The sequence below is a fragment of the Hipposideros armiger genome, unplaced genomic scaffold (assembly GCF_001890085.2).
Source record: "Hipposideros armiger isolate ML-2016 unplaced genomic scaffold, ASM189008v1 scaffold_253, whole genome shotgun sequence".
Classification (NCBI taxonomy): domain Eukaryota; kingdom Metazoa; phylum Chordata; class Mammalia; order Chiroptera; family Hipposideridae; genus Hipposideros; species Hipposideros armiger.
This window is the reverse complement of record NW_017731603.1, coordinates 2,422,095-2,446,775: the sequence shown is the minus strand read 5'-3', so window position 1 is coordinate 2,446,775 and position 24,681 is coordinate 2,422,095. Positions and strand designations below refer to the sequence as shown.

General features: G+C 42.0%; 2 protein-coding genes and 1 pseudogene across 3 annotated transcripts in view; all 3 read left to right on the top strand.

The window, feature by feature from the left end:
- Positions 1–5,818, top strand: part of ZFP91 (ZFP91 zinc finger protein, atypical E3 ubiquitin ligase) — a 38,505-nt gene extending 32,687 nt beyond the window's left edge. For both annotated transcript variants that reach the window (XM_019656004.1, XM_019656003.1), the window contains exons 9-13: positions 254–283; positions 631–660; positions 1,070–1,080; positions 1,581–1,727; positions 2,071–5,818. In XM_019656004.1, the coding sequence (XP_019511549.1) occupies positions 254–283; positions 631–660; positions 1,070–1,080; positions 1,581–1,727; positions 2,071–2,581 (729 nt within the window). In that variant the 3' untranslated portion in view covers positions 2,582–5,818. The remainder of the gene's footprint in view (positions 1–253; positions 284–630; positions 661–1,069; positions 1,081–1,580; positions 1,728–2,070) is intronic.
- Positions 5,819–5,910: 92 nt separating this feature from the next.
- On the top strand, positions 5,911–9,557 carry CNTF (ciliary neurotrophic factor). The gene is made up of 2 exons (XM_019656002.1): positions 5,911–7,728; positions 8,656–9,557. Exons 1-2 carry the CDS (start codon positions 7,615–7,617, stop codon positions 9,142–9,144), a joined length of 603 nt encoding a protein of 200 aa, XP_019511547.1. The 5' UTR covers positions 5,911–7,614; the 3' UTR covers positions 9,145–9,557.
- Positions 9,558–16,851: 7,294 nt separating this feature from the next.
- Positions 16,852–18,157, top strand: LOC109390021 (glycerol-3-phosphate dehydrogenase 1-like protein pseudogene; annotated as a pseudogene).
- Positions 18,158–24,681: the final 6,524 nt, after the last annotated feature.

Genomic DNA, 24,681 nt, shown 5'->3' with positions numbered 1-24,681 from the left:
CAGGGACTGCAGCCTCCGCCGTCGCCGGCGACTCATGGCAGCTCAGCTCCAGGTTGAGCTGTGTTCAGCATCTTAGCTGTAGAGGGCAGTGTCACTGGCCCTCATGTGTGGGATCCGAACCGGGGCCCTCTGGAATCGCAAGCGAGCTCTTAACCATCGCGCCGCTCGGCCGGTCCGAAAAGTACTTTCTGACAACTGGTTTTTAGACTGTTCTAGCTAACTATCGCAAGCCTGCTATGACAAACTGTTTCAGAATTCAGTTCATTCCAAATATTTTTATTTGGTTAATACAATTGCATGATGTCAATGTTGCGAGTTTTCCTTTTCTAAATTAGTATATATGGACACCCTTAGAAAATATAACTTACTTAAGCAAACGGATACCTCACCAGTGAGCCATGCTCCTATGGAGCTGGGAAAGTAGACAGACCTGGTGGCAGATACTAAGAATTCTCCTTGGGTTAGGACTGCATTTTTAGACCTTGCTAATCATCCTGTAGACCTCAGACCAAGAAGCATTGGCATCACTTAAGCTCCTGTTAGATACAGAATCTCAGGCCCTGCCTCAGACCTGCTGAAGCGTAACCTGCGTTTAGTAAGATCCCCAGGTGATCCCTAAGTACATTCAAGCTTAAGAAAAACTTGCTTCTCCCACATTTAGTTTTAGAACTGGGATGAAGTATAGGATTAAATTTGTTGTTTGCCTTTTAACTTATCCTTGTGTTTTCACTCTATTTGTAGTAATTTTAAGTGAAAGGCATAGATATTGTAGTGGTCATTTAACAGATACTGAGCATCTGTTTGTCTACTGTCTTGTGAACCAAGTGATTAAGACATAATTACGTACGATACTCCTTTGCCTCAGAGATTCCACACCCTGTTACGAAATTCATCCGAAATCCTATGAAATTTGGGGGGCTTGTGAAATGACAGAGGGCGGTAGTGGAGTGGTGCAGAAAATGTGAGGCAGGAGAATAAGGTAAATAAATACAGGTCCTGTGCTATATATATATATATATATATATATATATATATATATATTTGACAGCAGCAACTTGCATCTTTCAAGAACTGTGAATTGTTTATCTTGGGAAACATTTTTTAAAACCTGAAACGGAAGAGAAGATTACCACTTTAGATGTAGATCACACTTTTATTCTAGGAAATGCCAAATTCGTTTGTTGTTCTTGTAGTTCTTTTGTTATTTGAATGCCAGATTGTTTCTCCATAAGTGTTTAAGCTTTCATAATATGTGAAAAAAATCTTAAAGAATAAAATCTATGGAAAATGTAGTTGTTTACTTGCCAAACAATTCATCAAGATCTGGATTACTGGTAAAATTGAAATTAGAATTTCAGTTCTCATATTTCTATCTAGGTTTTATTTTTCTTGTTTTTAAACAGGTTCTTATGATACTGACAATATGGACTAAAAAATAAAAAAAGAAGATAGAAACTATATATTTCTTTTTAAAATTCTGTTTATCCAAAGTGTTTATACATTGAAAACAGTATTGCTTTTACTCTAAATTGAACTGCCTGATCATCTGCTCACTTATTGTCCACCAGGAAAAAAAATAGGGGGATTCTATTAAATGGAATACTGACCACCTTATCTTTCTTCTCAGATCAAAGGGATTATATCTGTGAGTACTGTGCTCGGGCCTTCAAGAGCTCCCACAACCTGGCAGTGCATCGGATGATTCACACTGGGGAGAAGCCGTTACAGTGAGTACTTGCTGGTGAATGTCGGGGTGAGGAGTATGCACACACCCCGAGGGTTAGCCCTTGATAAGCACTTCAGCTGCCACTGTTCTTTACTTTTACCAGATTAGAGTGGGCATTTTTTGGGGGGAGCTACTTGGTGACCTTTTTCTTCTGTCTGCCTTTCAAACAAGCAAGAAAAAAAGCAGTTGTGTTCCATCTGATAACTTCTTCTAACCTTTCACAAGAAGTGTGTGTTACTGACTATTGCTTATATATGTGACCTCTGAATTCTCACCCTGACTCTGAGGAAGAGCTCTCTTTCTTTCTCTGTCTGACCAGCCATTTCCTCTTCCACTCTCCTTAGATGTGAGATCTGTGGGTTCACTTGTCGGCAAAAGGCATCCCTTAATTGGCACATGAAGAAGCATGATGCAGACTCCTTCTACCAGTTCTCTTGCAATATCTGTGGCAAAAAATTTGAGAAGAAGGACAGCGTAGTGGCGCACAAAGCAAAAAGCCACCCCGAGGTGCTGATCGCCGAAGCTCTGGCCGCCAACGCAGGTGCCCTCATCACCAGCACTGATATCTTGGGCACTAACCCCGAGGCCCTGACACAGCCTGCGGATGGTCAGGGCCTTCCTCTCCTTCCTGAGCCCTTGGGAAACTCCACCTCTGGAGAGTGCCTCCTGCTAGAGGCGGAAGGGATGTCAAAGTCATACTGCAGCGGGACGGAACGGGTCAGCCTGATGGCTGATGGGAAGATCTTCGTGGGCAGTGGCAGCAGTGGGGGCGCTGAAGGGCTGGTCATGAACTCGGACATACTCGGTGCTACCACAGAGGTTCTGATTGAAGATTCAGACTCTACTGGACCTTAGGAGAAGGGAAGACTGGACACTGGGACAGCTCAGACTTTGTACTTAAATGATAAAAGGACAAAAAAAATTTAAAGCATTTAAAATCTAGTAAAATAACTGAAGGGCCTGCTCTTTCCATTTTGGATCACAGCACACACACATACCCCTACCCCCTCTTCTCCCTCGATTGCCCCCTTTATAAAATTGATGTTGCCTTTACCAGAAAGGTAGACAAAAAAGAAGCTCTTAAAGTGAGGGTCGTCCTCACGCTCCGTTCCAGCCAGGCAGACTTCCTGCTCATCAGCAGCTCCCCTTTTCCACCTTATAACTCGGATGTGCTCTGGGTCAGCTTTTAACTCTTACTAGTATATTACTGTCCTCTAACCCCCGTCTCCTCCTCTACTGCTGCCCTGTGGTTCTGGCTTCTACCCATTGCAGACATTTACCCGAAAAGTATCACATAATTCTAATCTCTGGAGGCTGGCAGCTTGACTTGGCACTTTAGGGCCCCTTAGCAGGGTGAGCTGTTAAAACAGCACACATCTCTCACCCCCTTTTTCTCCAGTCCCCCCTGGGTTTCGAAAAGGAAGGATACATGGGGGCCACCTCCCTCCCCTTCGGCCCCAGCACCTCAGTCCTCCTCCCAACACCTCCATGTGGTTCTCAGCGGCGCTCACTTGCTTGGAAGCAGGCTCCTGCCAGGGAGGGGGCTGCCCTCTCTAAGGTCTCTTTGACCATAGGACAGGGCCGCGTGTCAGTGAGACAGTGAGTCAAGTCCCAGACTAATGGCAGAAATTTGCACTTTGAACATGTGTGTTTTTGTGTTGTGGAACCTGAGATTCCTTATTTATTAACGGAAAGTGATTTTTTTTTTTTGTCTTTGTTGCTATTTTGTGTGGGGCTAGGAGAGAGTGGGTTTTCTGACATGGGGTCCTTTTCTATAAGAGGTACTTTTGAAGGCAAGATAATAGGGTTGAAGAAGCACAGCCAGCCTCTAAAATCATAGCTCTCCAGTGGCCTTGAAGCTGGTCCTCAGCACTAACAAAATCACTACAGTAGCTTAGTGCTTTTTCAGAAGCCTTGTTAGGGAAGAATGTTAGGTTCGTGGTAATTAGTTAGCGCTCTGTGAATTTTTAGAGCATTGAGATTTAGGAATTTTGAGGGGATGAGGAAGGTCGTTCAGGGTCTGAATTAGAGATAAAAGATTTTTCTCTTGTGAATTTGTTTGTGTTTTGCCCCATCATTTCTTTACACATACCTCCCTATTGGTCCAACTCTGGCCTCTTGCTTGGTTTGTGTTTTTGCTTCACTTTATCATAGGTTCATTCCAGCTCCCAATTAGTGAAGGACACTGCCATTAGTGAAGGAATAGTCTGAGCCAGACAGTTTTAAGTCGAAGAAAATTGCTCTGTTTTGTTTCCCTTTTAATAACGCTTCAGAAGAGGAAAGGCTTCAGTAGACAAAGTTAATAATCTGTGTAATAGCTTTGGCTTTCCCTAAAATTCTGGGAATTACCACTTCCCTTGAGATCGGGATTTTCATGGGGTAGATTGCTAATTACTACTGTCCATGAGAAAGACAGGTATTGTTTTTGTACAAGTTCTTAACTCCCAGAAGACTAAAAACCTATTTGGGCTCATTTTTAGGGAATTAAAAGGGCAATTTTTATCCTTCTGTTTACCTCAGAAGATGGAATTCAAGGCTTGCCCTATTCATTGTTTGTCAGAAATGTGCGATGGCTTTTGGAAAGAATGAAGTTTTGCTGAGAACAAAATAAGGAACAGTTTGTTTTTCAAAAACACTAAAACTAAAAAGTTTATCAATTTTCTCTTTGATTTATTCCCTCCCCCCCCCAAAAGAGGGGTAACAAAATGTCATCTCTGAAAGAAGCTTACTTTACACCCACTAGTGTCAGTGTTTGGGATGCCAGGGAAGAGGGAGTGAAACACCTACAGTGAACAGCCTTAAATGCACTATTGTTTCTTTTCAGAGTGTTGCAGATTTGCCATCCCTCCAACGTGGGGGTAGAAAATGGGCTAAGGATACGAGGGGTGTAGAATATGCTCCCTGCCCACAGTAAGGATTTGGAGTTGGCTGTGGTATGTTGGACAGATTTGAAAATATTGTACGATTAATTGGGTGGGCCTACAACCAAGTTGTTCCCCACGCATATAAACCCATTTAGTACTGTTTTACTAGGTAGCGTCTATTCCCCACATTTACCTTTGTCACATTTATTTTATCCTTTGTGTCCATAAATTACATTTAGTGGTTAGTCATCAGGTATTGTAGCCACCTACACAAAAGCAAACTGCATTAAAAAAAAAAAACTGAGATAGAGGAAAATATGTTTTTCCCTATCTCACACTCCTCTCCCCACCAAAAGCAACTAGTTAATTCTAATAATTAGAAACTTTATGTTCTTTCTCCTCTTTTTTTTTTTTGCCCTCTTCATAGCTACCATTTGCCTACAATTTGCTTCAATAAATTATTGTAACAGTTTGCAATGCATTTCAAAATATTTCTCACAGAGTTTATCTTTTTTCTTTTTGGGAAAAGGATGCTAGCATCGGAAAGAGTTGGTATGAGTAAACTAATACTGGACCCTCTTCCCTTTTTCCTTTCTGCTGCTCATGCTGTTTACTTCATTGTCTTTCCAAGGAGCTCTTTTAATCTTAAAATTCTGCATTTCCTACTCTTACTCAAATTCTGTAACCTTTTTTCCCCACTGCGTATTCTTCATCTTGAATTAATCGGCAGTTCTAGATTCTGAAAATGTAGTTGAGATACAAGCATTATTTCTGTGCTTCCCCCTTGTTTATGGTTGCCCAGGGTTATTTTGCATAATTGAGACTTAATATGCTTCAGAGAGTTCAGATTTAACACTGGCCGGGATTACTGGGAGTAAAAAATATATGTATTAAGGTATGGAAAAGCATCCACATAGAGCACTTGAGCCTCCTTTGTACCTGTTTGGAGAAAAAACATAAAGAGTGTATTAAACCTGAGGTTATTACAGTCTGGTTGTTTGAAATACCATTTTTCCCTCCTGTCTTTTTCCCACTTTCCAATGTACTCGAAAAAATCGAAAAATTGTAATGAATCAATTTAAAATATTTTATTTCCTAAAAGCCTTTTTGCCTGTTGTAATTTGCAGGACCCTTCTCCTTTGATGGGAGAGACAGGTAGTTACCTGAATCTAGGTTGAAAAGGTTATGTATAAAGAAATTATAATAAAAGGGATACTCTGCTTTTCAAGTCCTTGTTTTCTCTTACTCTAGGTAAGGCATATCCAAAATAAATATGTAAAGAAGAAAAATAAAAGTTGTCTTCATGGAAGCAACTGGTCTTCCTTGGTTGTGCTGAGTTACAGTTGTCCTAGGGTGAAAACATTGATGCTGCTAAATCAGAAGTGCCCTCAGCAGGTCTTATGTGGCAGATACTGTTGGCTCTTGTTGAGTGAGAATCAGGTAAACTTTGCACTCCATTTAGTTTTGATTTCTAATGCTGAGATGCCATATGATCCTGTGAACATTTGGCAAATTTGGAAAACCCGTATTTCAACAGCCTTCTACTAGGAAAGATGGCCATGTTAATCTAGTAGTGAGAATGTTTAGGTTCCTGTGAGGTTACTTTCACTCTGATAATGCAAAACCCTGATAGCATTTAATATCAGTGCTTCTTCATAAAACTCATTGTCCATACCAATGAGTTTTTTAAAAAGAACTGATGTTTTAAAAAAGAAAATAATAGAATCCTTCTGTCTTCTTAAAAGGGCTACTGTGACAGCCACCCAGGCCCTATTTCTTTCTCCTTATATCCCTCCTTTTGTTGTTTACCTATGGAAATTGGCCCCAGAGAAGGCATGTGTTTCTATTTAGAGGCAAAGCCTATGACTAATTGATTCATTTGAGGGTGAAACTTGCAACTCTTAATAAGTATCATCCTCTAACCTACTGAGTTAAAGGCAACAGAACAGCCACTCTCCAAGTGCTTTTAAACTCTTGCCCTCATTCCAAAGCCCGACTCATTCTCTAATTTTGTTAAGCATGTGGTATGACTGTGATAAGGAAGAAAAAGAAAAGCATGTTGTCACTTGAGTGAGACTGCCTTAGAAATGCTACCAAGTCAGGGTTGGGTGTTTCCTGTTTCTTTGGAAAAGAACAGGCCTAAACAGTATCTTCCTCATCCTGTAGCTACGAGGAAGGCACCGTGCTTGAGATTAGGGATGCTTTTTTAGCTGGTGTTTAATCAGTGTAAATTAAACAAACTTTAAATACATAGCAAAAGGATGGGAGTAAAAAAGCTATATTTTTAAAGGACTTGTTTCACATAAACATTGTTTCTTGAACAAAATGTGAACTTACCTAGAGAATGAAATTTGAATGTCAGTGGGGAAAACAGCTGTAGAATCAAACACCTGTATTTAAATTTTGAGCCTAGTATTTGGATTTTGTGCAAATTATTTAATGTGTTTAAGCCTCAATTTCTTATGTAAGATGGGAGAAATAATACTTATCTCAGAATTATTCTAAAGATCAAATAAAGGCTTTAGTACAGTGTCTGGCCCATGATAGTGCTTAATAAATGGCAGCTATATCAATAATAATAATGAATACCAGGCCAAGAAAAGAAAAGGGACATGGGGAGCACAAGGAGGGTGATAATAAAATGAACTGATATGTGTGTATATAAAATAGATTACATTAGCCAGGGGTGTCATGAGGATTAGTGTGATAGTGACCTTGTTGCTAAGTGCAAAAGCAAAACAATGACATAAAAAACAAGTGCACTAGGCACTCAGTGGTGGAGAGAGATGGAGGCAGACGCTGCAGGAAAAAAAGATTAAATAGGGGCCTTTGATTCCACAGGCACAAAAATCCACAGCCAGGAATTTGCTGCCACCTCTGAGTCAGGCGGGTGGGGGTGGGGTGCACAATTCCATTAGGAGAGAATGCCCAGTGGATTAGTCTGGGAGTCACATTTCTTATTTGGACCAGTGTAGACACAAGCAAACCTAGCTCGCTTGTTTCCTTGGACAGTTGAGTTAGGGGATGGCTTTCACAGAGCATCCACTGCTGACCCCTCACCGCCGGGACCTCTGTAGCCGCTCTATCTGGCTAGCAAGGAAGATTCGTTCAGACCTGACTGCTCTTACGGAATCTTACGTAAGTTGCCGATTTTTCTGTTGTCTGTTTTCACTTTATCTCTTCTGATCCAGTCCCATTACCGATTATGAAAGCTCTAATCATACAATCAGTTGTATATTGAGCACATATTTGACTTGGCCCCTTCCTTTAAGGAAACTCATATGACCTTATTTTCTTCAGGTTGTTCAGGAGACATGTTCCTTAAGTAAGAGAATGTACGTAGGCTTCTAGGTAGAGTTGGCTCTACGTCTTGAAGGCTGTTCCTAATTTGGTTGCCTACAATCTGAATTCTACCAGAATAAGTTTGGGTTCTTTGTTCTGAATTTCCGAGCTATGTAAATGAAAGGTTTATAGGATTGGGAGAAGAGTGGTATAAGCCCAACCAATTTCTCCTAAAAAGTATTAGCCACCCACTTGTTAATTATATCAAAAGTGTTTGGGGTCTAAATAGAAGGCTCACCTATGCCTAGCAGTTTCACAGCGGACTTGGGGACGTGTTCTATTCTTAAGGAGTTAACCGTGAGTTCAGGTTGGTTTTCTGATAGAGGGCGCTCCCCATCAGTCCATGTAAGGTCTGCTGTGGAAATACTCCAGACCCTGTGGGAAGTAGCTTCATGCAGCCCCACCGGTAAGACATCAGAGTTTTTGAAGTACCTTTTTTCTTTTTTTTTTTCAGTTGCCACTGAATTCTCTAAAGGATTGTCCTCACCATTGGGAGAGGGCGGGGAAAAAAGCTCTACAGTGGCTCTATTCTAGGGTTTCCTAGGTGTGGCCAGTGCTTTCAAGTATGTTTAAAATATTTAAAACTCCAGTATGAGTAAAAAATTCCAATGTCTAGGAGGGAGTTTGAAGTGGGAAGGAAAAGTTACTCTGGACCCGTGGTTATTAAAGTGAGGATGTTGGGCGATTCTAGGAGATGTGATGTTTTTCTTTATCCTCGGCCAGGCGAAGCATCAGGGCCTGAACGAGAACATCAACCTGGACTCGGTGGATGGGGTGCCGGTGGCCAGCACAGATCGGTGGGGTGAGCTGACGGAGGCAGAGCGGCTCCAAGAGAACCTCCAAGCTTACCGCACCTTCCATGTCATGTTGACCAGGCTCCTAGAAGACCAGCGGGTGCATTTCACTCCAGCTGAAGGTGACTTCCATCAAGCAATACATACCCTTCTACTGCAAGTTGCTGCCTTTGCTTATCAGCTGGAGGAAATCATGACGATCCTGGAACACAAGGTCCCCCCCAGTGAGGCTGACAGGATGCCCGCTCTTGTTGGAGGTGGTGGGCTCTTTGAGAAGAAGCTGTGGGGACTAAAAGTGCTGCAGGAGCTTTCACAGTGGACCGTGAGGTCCATTCGCGACCTTCGAGTCATTTCCTCTCATCAGACTGGGATCTCAGCACGTGGAGGCCACTATAATGCTAACGACAAGAAAATGTAGCAGTTACCTCTCTCTCTCTTCCCTGCTTTTCTAATGGAATATACGTAGTCCTCTGAGGCCTCACTTTCCCATTCCTAAAGTTTTGAAAACCTTTTAAGGCCACAGGCATTTTCATGAAGTGGGGTGGACACATGGACAAGTGGACATACAGGCTCTTAGTTGGCAGAGGTGGGGGGGCGTTGGGGCCACAAGGAGGCGGGGGCGGGGGCAGCATTCTTCCACCTCAGTGCTCCAACATTTTCTACCCACTGAGTAACCTCTGCAGACATTTAACAGCCTCTCAGAATAAGTATATTGTTAACTCTAGTCCTAGGCAACTCTTCTGAGACGACTTAATAGTGAACTAAAACTCACGGACTCTTAACCAATTCAAACTCTTGGATAATAAATTGATTGAGCATCTATATATTGAAGCAGTGTGCTGCGGCTGTTACGTATATTGTGATTCTCACAACAACCCTGTTGAGGGAGGCAGTGTTATTCCCATTTGGCACATGAGATAACCGACTCTCAGAAATATATCAACTTGTTCAAGATTACCCACCTAGCAAAGGGCACACTGAGTTCGCACCCAGGTCTTTCTCCTCCCAAGCCCCATGTTCCCCTCCCTTTAGAGGCCTCGTTAGGAACCTCTCACCGCACCTCTGCCACACACGGTTGGGAAGTGTATCCCGTAGTCCATCCCTAGCACTGAAGAACACCCCCTTCCAGTAGTCCCGCTTATCCTCAGTTTCCACAGTTTGTTACCTGGGGTCAACCATGGTCCAAAAATATTAAATGGAAAATTCTAGAAATAAGCAATTGATAAGTTTTAAATTGTGCACCGTTCTGAGCAGCATGATGAAATCTTGTAAAATCCCCTTCCATCCCGCCCAGGACGTGAATCATTCCTTTGTGTAACATCACACTGTACACTGCCCTCCCGTTAGTCACTTAGCCATCTCCGGTATCAGAGAGAGAGATCACATTCACGTAACTTCTGGTACAGTGCCTTCTTGTAGGTTGGTTTTTTTTTATTGTGAAGCTCTCACTGGTAAGACAAAACAGAAGGTTGTGTACTGTCCGCAGCTCAGGTATCCTCTGGAGACCTTGGAATGTACCCCGTGGACCGGGGGACTACCCTGCATGTCCTGAATGGCACAGTTTTAGTGTCACAGGCAGTATCTGTCCACACTTGGTAAAGAAGAGAGCAGTGGGAATCTTAAGATTCTGCTTGGGGAAGAAATGAGGCTCAGCAAACAGGAAGCTGGGGTGTGCTGTAAGGCATCTGCTGTCAAGTGTCCACTGTTTGTGAGTTGGGACTCGGGCACAGCTTATACCAGGTTACTACAAACCTATTGTAATCAATGCAATGTCACCGCCTCTGTAACCCAAGCATTTGAGGACAATGGCTGGACTGCTGCTAAAGTTAAAAAGTCACAGAACTCCTTCATGCACATTCTCTGGACTCAGTCATGAGGAGAGGGTGAGGCCCACTCTGTTGCCAGTGGGAGTGCCAGTGATTCTGAAACAATATGTAGCAAAGCCTCCATGCTCCCCAGCAAAGGGCCAGGGCTGTGTGTTTAATGTTCTGGAGAACAGCAGTACGAAAGTGCCCACCCACAAATGAGGGCGCTGATGAGAAAGGTCATTTGCCGTTGGGCCTATGAACTAGGGGTGCAAGTGTGAATCCAGAGGCTCTCAGGTGTACCATTTCCCCACTACGCATGAACTAAAACTCAACACCTTGGATTGGGGGCCCAAATCAATTTAGGTTACTTATTTGAGGCTTCTGTATCCTTAAATGAACCATGAGTCACAGAGGGTTCTAGCTCCCACAGGTTGCATGAGACAGAATGGGTGACTTAGCTTGTGTTCCTTCCCACATGGGTTCATGTCCAAAACTGAAGTCCATGTGATGAGAAGACTGAGCTGTGAATTTATGGCAATTCAGGGCAAGCACACCCCTGCTCTCCAACATGGAAACAAGGTCGGATGCATATAAGAAGGCACTACTAGGATGGAATTGGAAGGCGCAGGGGTAAGTAGGCAGTGACAGGAAGGAGCTCAGTGAGGGCAGGGATCCCGTCTTCCTGGAGGCGGGAGGTGTTAGCTGTGCCTCAGTGGTTGGCTGAGTACCAAATAAAGAGAAATCATGAGAAGAGGAATGGGAAAGAGTTGCCCAGTTAGAGGAAAAGTGAGGAAATAATAAACATCTGGGTCCAGCTACCCCTAGGGGTTTTGTTTGGTTTTATTTCGTCTGTCATTTTGGTGTCGGTAGATATTTCCCCAGTGAATGCATAGAGGTTTATTTCATTCAAGCTTTTCTTATTTAAATAGTTTCTTCTGCTTAAGAGCAGTATTTTTGATTGGTAAAGTGCCTATTAACATGAAGCTCTTCAATTTATCTGAATAGCATTTTAGGCTCTTTTTGTTTCATGGAGAAAGATGTGACAAAAATTTCTCAACAGGAATTAATTGATTACAAACTCGCTAAATCTGAAAGGAGTGGCCCCTCTCCCAAGCGTTTTGTGTTTCTGTTCAGCAGATGTTGCAGCACAGACACCTGCAGAAGTGTCCGAAATCTGGAGCACGGCTTACGCTCTGAGTCGCACGTGAAGGAATGTCTAAGTATGAGAGGCGTGTTTGCAGTGGCGGAGGGTCCAGAAAAAGGTACAAGTCCCAGCTCTCTAATGGGAAGAAATAAGGTGTGTGAGCACTGTGCTGAGCTGTGATCAGATTCTTCTTCAAGAAACTTGCAGTTTGCTTTAAAAGAAGTGTGGGGGAGCTCCTCAGAAAAAGGTCACAAAAGGGAGAAAGAGCACCTAGCCATCATAATAAAGACAAAGATGTATGGGTCTCAACGTGCAGACACTGCATCGTGCTTATCTGAAATGGATGGAACAGAATGACTCAGGGACTGACAGTAATTAGACCAGTGCTGTAGCTGTGTGTCTTAACAGTACCCATGGGGATAAGAGTGACATTGTGGGAGTATACTCCTATGTTTTTTGAGTAACATCCACAACCCGAGAGATATTTGATCTTTAGATTTTAGTTGTTTCTTAGATCTGTACATGGATAGGATCTCTGGGGAATCATATTTTTACATACATAGAAATTATATGTTAATGTGTACATTATCACCATATTCTGTGTGTATATAATTTAAAAGCATACATTTAGTTCTTTGTCCCTAACTCTCATTTTGTGAAGAGGATTCCTTCCACGCCACTGTCTCCAGAAATGACCTCTCTGTGGGTAGAGAGTCAGTTTTCCTGAATCTGTCAAGGAATTGCATGGATGAGTGTTGATAATAAAGTCTTTTTGCATTGATTTAAGTGGGTGATTTGGAAAAGATTTTCAGATTAGCACAAACTCAAAGGCCAAGCATGGAATAAAATTAGCTTTAAGATAATCGGGTTTGAGGGAAGTGAGAGTTTTAATAAAAATGGAAAATGTAAGGTCATAGCCCTGGTATTGCTGTTATTTCAGGCTGCTGTGGATTCAAGCCCAATGGATGACTCACTGCGTTGCTGGTCAGACAGGGAGAGAAGGAGTCAATACTGCAGGGAGACAAAGCTGAAACACTGTTTAGAATGATTTTTGTTGGTGAATCCTCACCTCCTCAGGAAGTAGCGGAACACCTTCTTCCTCTATTGAGGATCAAAATAGAAATGCAGAAAGCAGGGGGCTTCCATCAAGATGAGAAAGGGATTGGTGAAGGGGGAAAGGAGAAAATGAAGAATCTGGATATCATTTCAGTTGATTTGATGTGTGTGTGTTTAGGCCAGGCCATTTGAAAAGAATGGTTTGTCCCACCTCAGCTTCAAGCATCACACCCAAGAATGAATCCTCTGAATGTTAGTACAAAGTGGAAGTGATACAAGTTTCATCTCTCCACTCAAAAGTTATAGAGTTCTAGGTTGTACTGAGAAAGACGGTAAAAATATAATTTGATCTTTTGATGAAATGTGTGGGGGGTGTGAGGTAAGAAAATTCACGTGCATGTGATTCTCCTGTTACTGGGATTGATCGAATTTCGGCAGATAACAAAAATAAAAGATGGAAGAATGGCTAACAATACAGATCTCACCTTGGCAAGACCATGAGTTGCTTCTTTGTTCTGTACTTTTGGATGAACAAGGGGAATGTCAAGTGATTTCACCCTTGGATGAAATGTAATCCTCCCAGCCAGGGCAGGTCCAGTCAGGCATGCTGGGTAAATCGCCACGACACCAGGCCCCCGGGAGAAACTCCCCACGCCAGGCAGCCTAGCAAAGTACACTGCCCCTGCACCCAGCTGCCAGCCTGCAGAGGGGAAGGCTTCCTTACATACGGTTGCATTTCAAGTATTTGACCCTCAGTCAAGCCTTCGGCAGACAGAAGAACCCTGATTAGCCCAGATTTGGTCAATCTGAGGGCAGAAACTAAGTTGTGGAAAATATGAAAAACTGCTTAAGAGGTCATATGTTTTTATCCACATGTTCAAGGTCGTATGAAGCGGAACCCTGCATTTTCTCAATTACGTCAGGCATCTCAACACTATTTTGTGTCATTTAACCCTCTGAGATGGGATCTCTCACAAACGAGGGAAACGAGAATAAACATGAACTTGTCCAAGCTCCCTCCCTCCACTCATGTGTGACAGGACTGGAGTTCTAGTTCTGGCCCCAGGACTCACTGCACTCCCCACCACCATGGGACACCAGCAGTTGAGGTCATCTCATTCTGAAATTCATCCTTCCTCTCTAATTTGCTTCCCTTGGATAATGCCCGTACAGACTTGTACCAACTCTTGCTCTGTGGCAAACCCTATTAAGTTTCCAAACTTTGGGACAAGTCACTTTTTTTTCTGAGCTTCCTCATTTAGGGACTGGGAATGACATACTAACTTCATGGGTCGTTACATGGTTCAGACAAATTGAGTGTCTGAAAGTGCTTGCAAACGACATGCAAATGTCAAGTATATTTAATGTCCCAAGTAGCTTGCACCAATGGAAGACTTTTGACTGAAGAGAGAGCTCTGTAAGTATCTCAGAGAAAAACCCATTGCCTCCCAGGATCCATCTGTCACAGCCTAGGCTTCACCCTGTTGTGTGCATTAGAGGTGGACCCAGTCTCACACACAGCCTCCAGGGCCATCCCCCTTTCTGGAGAGTTAAGACGTGGGCTGTTTACTACCCCCAGAAGATGGCTTTCACAAGTTCTGGAGAAGCCTGGCAGGCTCTCTCTCGAGAACCAAGGAAACATGCAAACCAAGGCACCTCCCGGAATGTGGTAAAGCATGCATTTAGACTTACAGCCATCCCGCCATGTACCAGCACCCTCCTCAATACAGGAAGAGACTCAAACTTCATTTAGTTCTATCCCGTCACTAAACACAGCCCAGGGAGCCAGAAAGGTTCAGTAATCGGCCCTCATGTCCCAGCCAGAAAGCAGAATGAAAACTAGATCTTAGTCCGGGGTGCTCCCCACGGCACCTGCCTGCTTTCTCCATTAGACCAACCTCGTCTCAGGAAACGGTATCTCCGCGTACGTCCCTTTCACCCTGGCATCCAGTGTTCTCTAGCACGCCCTTACCTCCATTAAGCCTTTGGAAGCTCTGTTCCCAGCCTTCTCTCGTCACCCCAACCCCCACCTCTTGTATAATTTGGTGGTCCTATATTCCATCTCTCCCCTGATATTATGGGGAAAGTGGGACGCATTCTGAGGTGATGGTTACATATATTACTCCTTCCTTTAAATGATGAGTGTCATTTCAACAAAGGACTGAGGGAAGATTTGTAAAAATAAATTTCTGAGGCAGGTGTCTTTTTCTTCAGGTCACAGCAATCCTTCCGCCACACCGCTAGGTAAAAGTGTAGGACTACTTTTCCTTCTCTTACTTAACAGGCTCTGGCTCCCATCCCCAAAGCTTGGGGTGGAGGGAGGGATGGGAGTTACATAAATAACTTAGCAAGTCACTAAAAAAGAAACCGCAGCCTGCTCCTCAGCTCTAAGGCTTCGTCATTGGGAAGTTTCCGGCCCCACTCCAACCAAATTCAACAGCAATACATATTACATCGACTCAGGTCCAGTATTAAGGATACAGAAGTGAATACGAACGACAGTAAACGTTTATATGGTGTTTACTCTCTGCCAGGCATCAGTCTAATTGCTTTACATGCATTAACTCATTTACCCCTCACGAGAACCCTAGGAGGTCTGTACAGATCCTCACATTACAACGGAAGAAACAGAGGCACAGAGAGCTGATAGTTCCCTGCCCAGGAAACACTCACGGTCTCCTGAGAAAGACAACAGGTATACAACCAACTGTGACAGAACTGTGGTTAGAAATACCATAAGTACCCCAAAGAGCTGTGGGAACCCAGAGGAAGGAAGGATTAGCGAGAGCTGCTCCTAAGCAGCACTCTAGGAGGGAGCTAGGCTTTGAAAATGACTAGGATTTTTGCACTCAGGAAAAAATAAAGGGAGGAGTGGGTAAGAACACTCTGGGTAGAAGCAGCAGCATTTGTCAAGGCTTGGCTGCTGGAAAGCGAGGAAAGAGTAAAGATCGGGAATATATAAAATGGAGTCACTTTCACCAAGCTGCTAAAATTATTAACAGTATGAAGGCTGAGGCATGAGGAAAGACTCTATTCTTGACCTGACCAGCCTGGAAACTAAAATGTTTTGAAATTTCCAGTTCTTTCTCAATGCCTAAATATACATCTGGACAGACACCAGACCTCCAGCTAACCCTCTGAATACCCCCTGAAGCACTCGCATATCCAGACCACCAGACATGACCAGACCTCCTGGAGCCCCTGCTCTAGACCACCTGGCATCCATCACCCAGACTGCCTGACATCTGACTGCTAACTGTCCTGGACCAACCCTAAGGCTAAGAATGCAGGACTGATTGTTCTCAAGAAGGCACTTTTTACTATAAGAACACCTAAGTTCGCTTCTTTGGAACACTTCCTGGGTTTTGCCTACCTGTGTTTCAAGATTGAAAACCCTAAGACCCTTGAATACATCTGTATTTATATCTAACCAAAGCCTCCAAACTCAATGAGTCCCTTTGACATATGGTGCCAGGGTCATGGAATCTGAAGAACTCTCCACTTTAATTCCAGTGCTGCCCTTGGATTCGAGCAAGGTTTCTGCTTCAGCCCTTTGTGCTGTGTCATCTCCCTGAGGGCACCAAGATTCCAGGGGTGAGTCTCTTGGTTCCAAACCTCCCTCCTTTGGTTCAGAGTTTTTATTCTTGGGTCCTCTCATACCAGTTTTTTGTAATGGGGTGCCCTCTTTCTAAGTCTGTTATGGAAGGACAGCCCCATTCTGTAATGCCACCTGGATTTATGGTCTATCCTCTGCTAAATATTTGTCTTGATGGACTTCTGATAAGGACAACTTGAAATTACAGTGGCCACTCGGGGTATCTTTCAAGATTCCAAATTTTGCATATTTACGTGCACAATTAGAAAATCTTAGGTATGTTAAACAAGCTGAATGAGAAGCATTTTTTTCAGTTAATATTTAGAGGCCCCCTAAGAAATTAAAAGGTTCAAAGATAGCCTCCCTTCAAGAAACAAATTTGAAACTAAAGCAAATTCTGAACTAAACACACAAAAAAATCTAAACTCTTTGTTTGGAAACTTCCTCAGCTGATTAATAAGAAAGAAATTTCAGCCGCCCGCGGGAGAGGCACGCGGTGGGCTGCTGCATTTCGGCCTGAGCATGGCAGCATCGCCCCTAAAAGTGTGCATTGTGAACTGGGGTTCAGCTGTTGCAAAGATAATTGGTAATAATGTCAAGAATCTTCACAAGTTTGCCTCCACGGTCAAGATGTGGGTCTTTGAAGAAACAGTTAATGAAAGAAAGCTGACAGACATCATAAATAATGACCATGAAAATGTAAAATATCTCCCTGGACACAAGCTGCCAGAAAATGTGGTTGCAGTCTCAAACCTCAGCGAGGCCGTGCAGGATGCAGATCTGCTGGTGTTTGTCGTTCCCCACCAGTTCATCCACCGGACCTGCGACGAGGTCACCGGGCGAGTGCCCAAGGAAGCTCCAGGAATCACGTTGATCAAGGGCATAGATGAGGGCCTGGAGGGTCTGAAGCTCATTTCCGACATCATCCGAGAGAAGATGGGCATTGACATCAGTGTACTGATGGGAGCCAACATTGCCAATGAGGTGGCTGCTGAGAAGTTCTGCGAGACCACCATCGGCAGCAAAGTCATGAAGAATGGCCTTCTCTTCAAAGAGCTTCTGCAGACTCCAAATTTTCGCGTCACGGTGGTTGACGATGCTGACACCGTTGAACTCTGTGGTGCTCTTAAGAACATCGTAGCGGTAGGAGCCGGGTTCTGTGATGGTCTCTGCAGTGGAGACAACACCAAAGCTGCCGTCATCCGCCTGGGGCTCATGGAAATGATCACCTTTGCCAGGATCTTCTGCAAGGCCCAGGTGTCCACAGCCACCTTCCTGGAGAGCTGCGGCGAAGCCAACCTCATCACCACCTACTACGGGGGCCGGAACCGCAGGGTGGCAGAGGCCTTTGCTAAGACTGGAAAGACCATTGAAGACTTGGAGAAGGAGATGCTGAATGGGCAGAATCTCCAAGGACCTCAGACGTCTGCTGAAGTGCACTGCATCCTCAAACAGAAGAGGTTGATTGACAAGTTTCCACTGTTTACTGCCATATATCAGATCTGCTATGAAGGCAGACCCATTCAAGAGATGCTGTCTTGTCTCCAGAGCCATCCCGAGCATATATAAAGTGGATCAGGCAATGAGTCCAGCAAAGTTCTGCCTTTCCAATCAGTCTTTTCGGTTCAAATGGAAACTGGGACTTGGCAACAAGATGTTTGTTTGACTGTAATCCCATCATGGATATATATGAATTTTTACAGGTGTGTTTTTGAACTGCGAGAGCGGTTCATTGGCTAAGATGTACTGGCAACAGCTAGACACGCACCTGTGAACGTGTGAGTGTGTATTCATTTCTCATTCTGTGGATATTTCTATGAACCAAAATTAAAGGTCTTTTTTAAAGATCACTTTTTCCCACTGTGGTAGCTTGTAAGATTGGAACGATCTCAGCTGAATTTTTTAGATCTACCTCATATGTATTTGAGTGAAGGAATTTTTTTTCTCATGATGTTACAATTTAACCAGCATTAATAACATGGTAGAATGAAAGAGTGTGTCCAAAGATCAACATACTGTAACTTTTAAACACTATCTCAAAGCCAGCATAATTAACCACTTCAATCGTGAGTTGATCTTTTTTTTTTAACAATTAGGTATTTTTAATTAGGTAAATAATTTTCATTTCCTCTCACTGCAGTTTTCTGCATCTTTAGCCTGTTTTCTCTTCATTAGCTGCCAGAATGTGCTTTCATAAAGACTCAGCAGTGGCAGGAGACAGAAAACTCATCTGGGATTTTCCTGCCCTGACTGACATCTTCTCATTAACCACACTTGTATGATGCTTTTTGTTAGGTAGTACTGTTGTGCAAACATTATTTCCTTTAAGTGTCACAGGTCCCCTGAGAGGGGGGCTGCTACTGTTCCTTATTTAAGATGCAGTCACTGCCTGGTCACCTGGTGAGGAAGGGCAGAGCCAGGAGTCAAGTTTAGTGCACCTCCACTCCCCCACCCCCCAAGGTGCCCTGGGATCTTCTCAGATGTCATTGGGCTGATTTGACCTCCAGCGAATTGGTTGTGGCACATGCCGTAGGCAACCTTTCCTGAGGCCATAGGAGGGCTCCCTGCAGCTGAGATTTGTGTGGGGTAGTTGTCTAGACGGATACCACTTAAAGTGTGGCCCTCACTCCATCAGCTTCACTCTACGTCTCTTAGAAATGCCGGTTCCCAGGTTCCACGCAGACCCCTGAATGGGGGGGGGGAGTCTGGTATCTATGCGTTAACATGCCTTCCATGCATTTCGGATGTGAATTCTAGAACCACTACTTTAGAACATTTACTTGAGATTGGCATGTTTCAAACCATGTTCCATAGGAAACCAGTGTCCTGGGACCCAGTGGTGTTTCTGGATGTCCCCTGGCAAGGTCAAGTGAGTTTGGGAAAAGCTGCGTCTGCATACCCCTCTGAAATGTGTAGAATGTATGTTTGTATGTTGGTGGAACCTGTTTATTTAACCTAGCTAGTCCCAAATGCATTCGATTATGGAGACCTTTTTTGGCAAGGAAGCTTGCCCAAGTTTCCAGGGGACACTGTTCTAGGCTGAGGTGACCTTAGGACAGCTTATACCCTTCCCTCCCTGTAAGAAATTAGGATGAATAACTAACTACCTGTGGTAGTGTTAGTGCTGAACTTTTACAATTCAGGTCTGCCATGAGACTTTGATGAAGCTTAAGGTGACACCGACAAGTACAACCAAGTAGATGTTAACGTTGCTGAAACGCACATTATGTGGAATAAGTGCTTTTAATTCTAGAATTAGAATGGGAATCACTGTATCTTCTTAAATGAGTTTGGTTTCGGGATAGCATTACAATTACCTTGCATAGCACTTGATAAAATGTTAAGGGAACCTATGAATGTCACGTATATATTCATGGATTTTCAGTCGCTTTGTGAGATTTTGATCTTCTTTATTTTCCAGTTTGGGACTTTTTTCCTTCTATATCTGAAATGATTATAGAATAGATTTTTGTGGGAATTTAAAAAACTATCCAAAACATTTGAGGGGCACTATAAAACCCCATCCACAGAAGTATGTGAAAGCACACAAAATGCTACAGATTTCATTGATTTTAGTGCCACTACTAAGTTAATCAATTTTGCTTGTCTAGTGATTAATGTTTTTAAAAGTTTGTACATAGGTGACAAAGTGTTACTTTTTAAGCAACTAAAGGGCAAAAGCTAATTGTGGTGTCTGTTAAGTAGGACAATCAGATATGAGAAATTAGGATTTATTTAATGTCTTTCCTGTCCTCTCATCAGCATTCAGCTTCCTGCTCTTGGTTTTGAACTTGAGTATGTTTTCTTTACAGATGCTCTAACCACTCGGAGGTCTGCTGACTGTACCTCTTGAACATACTTATGATATTCTGCACATTATGGAAAAAAGCAAATTTTATAAGTTTGTACTCTAACTACAGATATTTATTACTCTATGAGTTATCTATTTTTATAACCACCTGTGGTCTATCATCTATTTTAATTCATATTTCTTACTAATTATGATAATGGGAAGGGAGATATTCAGAAGAGAAGCTTAATTTGTACGATTTCAGCCAATCTGTGAATGTAAACAACTACACTGTTGCCTTGCTATAATCTAATCTACTATAACGTGGAACAAATACCTATCTTGAAATCCATCCAGCAGTGGAGTTGAGCTAAACTCCTTGGTTTTTCATTTAAGTCTTTAACTATAACATGGCCCTGTGGCATCAGCCAAAAGCATAGTAAGGTACCGTGTACAAAGGGAACTTTCGTTTTTCCATTAGTTCTAACCTAAGTGCCTTTTACTTCCATGTATACTGTGTTTGTTTACAGACTATAGAGGTGGATCTAATTTAAAAGCTTGGTTTAATAAACACTTAACCCCCCGCAAAAAAAAAAAAAAAAGAAAGAAAGAAAGAAAGAAAGAAAGAAAGAAATTTCATAGGGAAAGACAGGCATAAGTCCTGTAAACCTGTTGTCCAGCCCGAGCCTCCCACAAACTACTTGGATCTCACTAGACAGGTATCTATCCAAACAGACTGCCTGGGGCTTTTGATTGACATCTCTTTTGGTTTTTTTTGTCCAGCTGTAACAGCTATCAGAAGAATTTATCTTTAACATGGGATCTTCACCCTGTGAAAGCCCCCCAAATTTCCTTCCTTGGGAACTCTAGCTAGTTATATGTACAAACATTTTGGTCCCTCCTTTTCTGCTTTTTGAATAAAATGGATCAGCTTAGCCGAAATAATTTAAAACTCTGATGGCCAATGAGGAAAAACTTTGTTTTCAGTCTACCTCCCCTCCCCCCACCTCCACCCCCAGCCCTTCTTTGGAGGGAATTCCAAACCTCTCAGGGCACAATGGAATGCATTCTTTGATTTACAGAAGCTTCTAGAACACAAAATAACTTTTAAAAAACAGCTCTAAAAAGATCCTAAAAGAAACTTTGATCATCTGAGCAGATAATTAAAGCAAGACTCTTCTGTAGTAGGCTAGTAGAAAATAAAGATATAAGAGGTACCTAAAACAAAAGACTATAAAACCAACGTACAGTTATCTCTCCCAGGGATAGCTATTGCCTGCGCCCTGAGGCTCAGCTTGACTTTTTGCCTGCCTGGAACGTGCAGGCTGTCAGTTCTTTCTTTTGGCCATCAGAAGACGTGACTCTGGAAGATAATAACCTGTGCACCCTCTAGAGTCTGTGGAATTGTTTAATACTGCTAAAAATATTTACTGTTGTCCCAGCTGAAATCTGACAAGATATTTGAAAGTATCTGATAATTTTTTGATCAAAAGTTTGACAAAATTGGAAGCTAAAGATTCAAAGCTTGATAGAAAAAAAAAACCAATTTGAAACCCTCCTCCCCAAAGCTAAAATAAAACTATAAACCCAGAGGGAAAGAAACAAATTAGGATGGACAGGTAGATCAATCCATGAGGTCACTTAGGTTACACCCCAGTTCTTTTGGGGAATTAGAGCAATTGTCCTTATCTTACAAATCTTTGCAAAACCAAAAATGCTCCTCTAGAAGCAGCTCAAAGCCCACCTAGCTTTACCGTCCTCAGCTCCTCAGACTGGAGGGAAATAAAAGAAACACATTTTTTAAAGCACAAACTGCTGTTCTGACTCCAAGGCTCCTTGTCAAGAACAAATAACAAATCTTAATTGTCTTCTCCACAAACAGTAATTTAAAAAACACCTTAGAATAAACTTAACTTATTCCAACTGTTGATGAATTAGTGGGTTTTTGACTTATCATATCTGTCTCATGGCTAAAATTTTTAAAACGAAACTATCAGGTCTCTGCATCAGTCTGTATGTTCATGTGTATTGTGTTGTATTTTCTACCTTTGGATGGTATTGTTAATTTGTAAAAGAGCTCTGTTTAATTGGCTTAAAGGAATTAAGTATTTATATACAAAGTTCTCAAAAATATAATAGAAGCTAACCCAAAGTGCTTTTCTGGATCACATAATCTGGGAAAATATTTGATGTTAAAGCTGGTTTGAGTTTGGTTTGGTGAAATAAGAATGTCTTTAGAGTTATCAGAATTAAGTATAATACTTTTATTCTACCGATGTTTATTAGTCAAATAAGTTCATGTTATCTCTGATTCAAAATTTGTCAGCAAGAAAAATAACTCTGTGTGATGAAATTTTCATAAGTAACCTAAACATAAATATTGAGAACAAGTAAAATAAATAGATGTAGATGAGATTAAAAGATTTTAGGTAAGCTTTTCAGCAATATTTATGTTGTATTGAATGTCTACTTAAATAGTTTCCCAATCATTTGGTAACTTGAAACCTCAGAAGTTTGCCAAGGTACGTTAACGATGGGTCAAGTTAAATTCATTGAAAATCTAGATCATTCCCAAAGAAGATAAAATACTGAAACAATTAATTATTAAAGAAGTCTAAATTTATCTACTTTTGATAACAGAGAAACTAAAAGACAAATTTGGATCTCTTAATGAGTACATTTTGTTTTTAGAAACATGAAGAAGCACATGTTTCTAAGAATTATGAAATATATTCTCCAGTAAAAGAACCCATGTTTCTAGAGGTGATGAAATGTATTAATATATTTGCCAATCTAAAGAATGCTAATTGGTTACTTTTAGTTGTCATTAGAAATTAAGGTTTCTGAAGGTTAATAATTCAAATTAATATGGAAGGAAATAATGCGTGTTTTCAGTAAAAGAAGGTACAAGGTATAGAAATGCATTTTTGAGAGAAAATTTTTAAAGTGGTTTGTCCTAATAAGTTGGTTATTTTTGAATGCATGAAAAGATACAAATTAAGAGGGACAAGGAAAGTTGTCAGTTTGTGGAACAGAAATCTTGAGAAAGGAATTTTATGTATGGTCAAGCTAAGATTGGGATGGATTTATTTAAGCTAACTTTATTTCAATATCAAAAGTACATTGATACAAAATTAGAATTTGGTTTTCTCTCTCTGTCAAAAGTGCAAAGTTTTCCTATACTATTGGTATGCTCTAATAAGAGATCATAAAGTGAAAGCAAAGATTTTTGTATTTTATATTTGCTTATAAAGTCTTTGTCACCATGATTAAATAGATAATTATTTTAACCTGTGATCCCACTTCACCAAATGTTTTAAAACTTTTGATACACTTGACAAACTTTCCAAAATTCAAAATTAAAGTCTTTTTTCTTAACTTTTAATATAACTTTGACACGTTTCAGAAGGATTCCTGAAACATTTCAAAGGAAATGCTCTCTCTTTATAAAAAGGGGAAATTAAGCTATTTGATATTAAAGTCTATTTGATATGCTAAAATTACATGGGAAGCATTGTCAAATAAATAATTATGATGCATTTGTATGCATATGTTATTAAAATAAATGTTCTAGAAATTATATAAAATTTCTAAGAATCTGAAATGTTCTAATACAATGTTATCTTAAAATGTTGTGTGTTACAGGGCCAGCCAAGTGGTGTGTTGGTTAAGAGTTGACTTAGGACGCCAGCTCTGAGCAGCAGGGCCCCGGTTCAGATCCCACATGAGGGTCAGTGACGCTGTGCCCTCTACAGCTAAGATGGTGAACAACAGCTCGACCTGGAGCTGGGATGCCGTAAGTCGCCAGCGATGGGGTAGGCTGCAGTGGGGCTGCAGTGGGCTGCCGTAATCTACCGTGAGTGGCCGGCAGCCAGCATGAGCTGCCGTGGCTGCCCAGTGGCTGGCGAGTGACTGCCTTGCCCAGAAGAGCGCAATGACCACAATACCAACATGGGCCAGTGAAGTGACGTCCTCCACAACTAGACTGAAGAACAAAAGGACAGCAACTTGTCTGTTCCCCTTCCCTGATTCCCCAATGCTGTTCCCTCCCCCAATTCCCCAATAAAATCTTTATAAAAAAACGGGGGGGGGGAATAAGGAAAGAGTAAAGATAGGGAATATATAAAATGGAGTCACTTTCACCAAGATGCTAAAATTATTAACAGTATGAAGGCTGAGGCATGAGGAAAGACTCTATTCTTGACCTGACCAGCCTGGAAACTAAAATGTTTTGAAATGTCCAGTTCTTTCTCAATGCCTAAATATACATCTGGACAGACACCAGACCTCCAGCTAACCCTCTGAATACCCCCTGAAGCACTCGCATATCCAGACCACCAGACATGACCAGACCTCCTGGAGCCCCTGCTCTAGACCACCTGGCATCCATCACCCAGACTGCCTGACATCTGACTGCTAACTGTCCTGGACCAACCCTAAGGCTAAGAATGCAGGACTGATTGTTCTCAAGAAGGCACTTTTTACTATGAGAACGCCTAAGTTTTCTTTTTCGGAACACTTCCTGGGTTTTGCCTACCTGTGTTCCAACTTACAAACTCTGA

Coding starts and splice junctions, on each gene's coding strand:
- CNTF (XM_019656002.1), top strand. CDS start 7,615: ATGGCTTTCACAGAGCATCCACTGCTGACCCCTCACCGCCGGGACCTC. Junction 7,729..8,655: donor CTGCTCTTACGGAATCTTAC/GTAAGTTGCCGA, acceptor ATCCTCGGCCAG/GCGAAGCATCAGGGCCTGAA.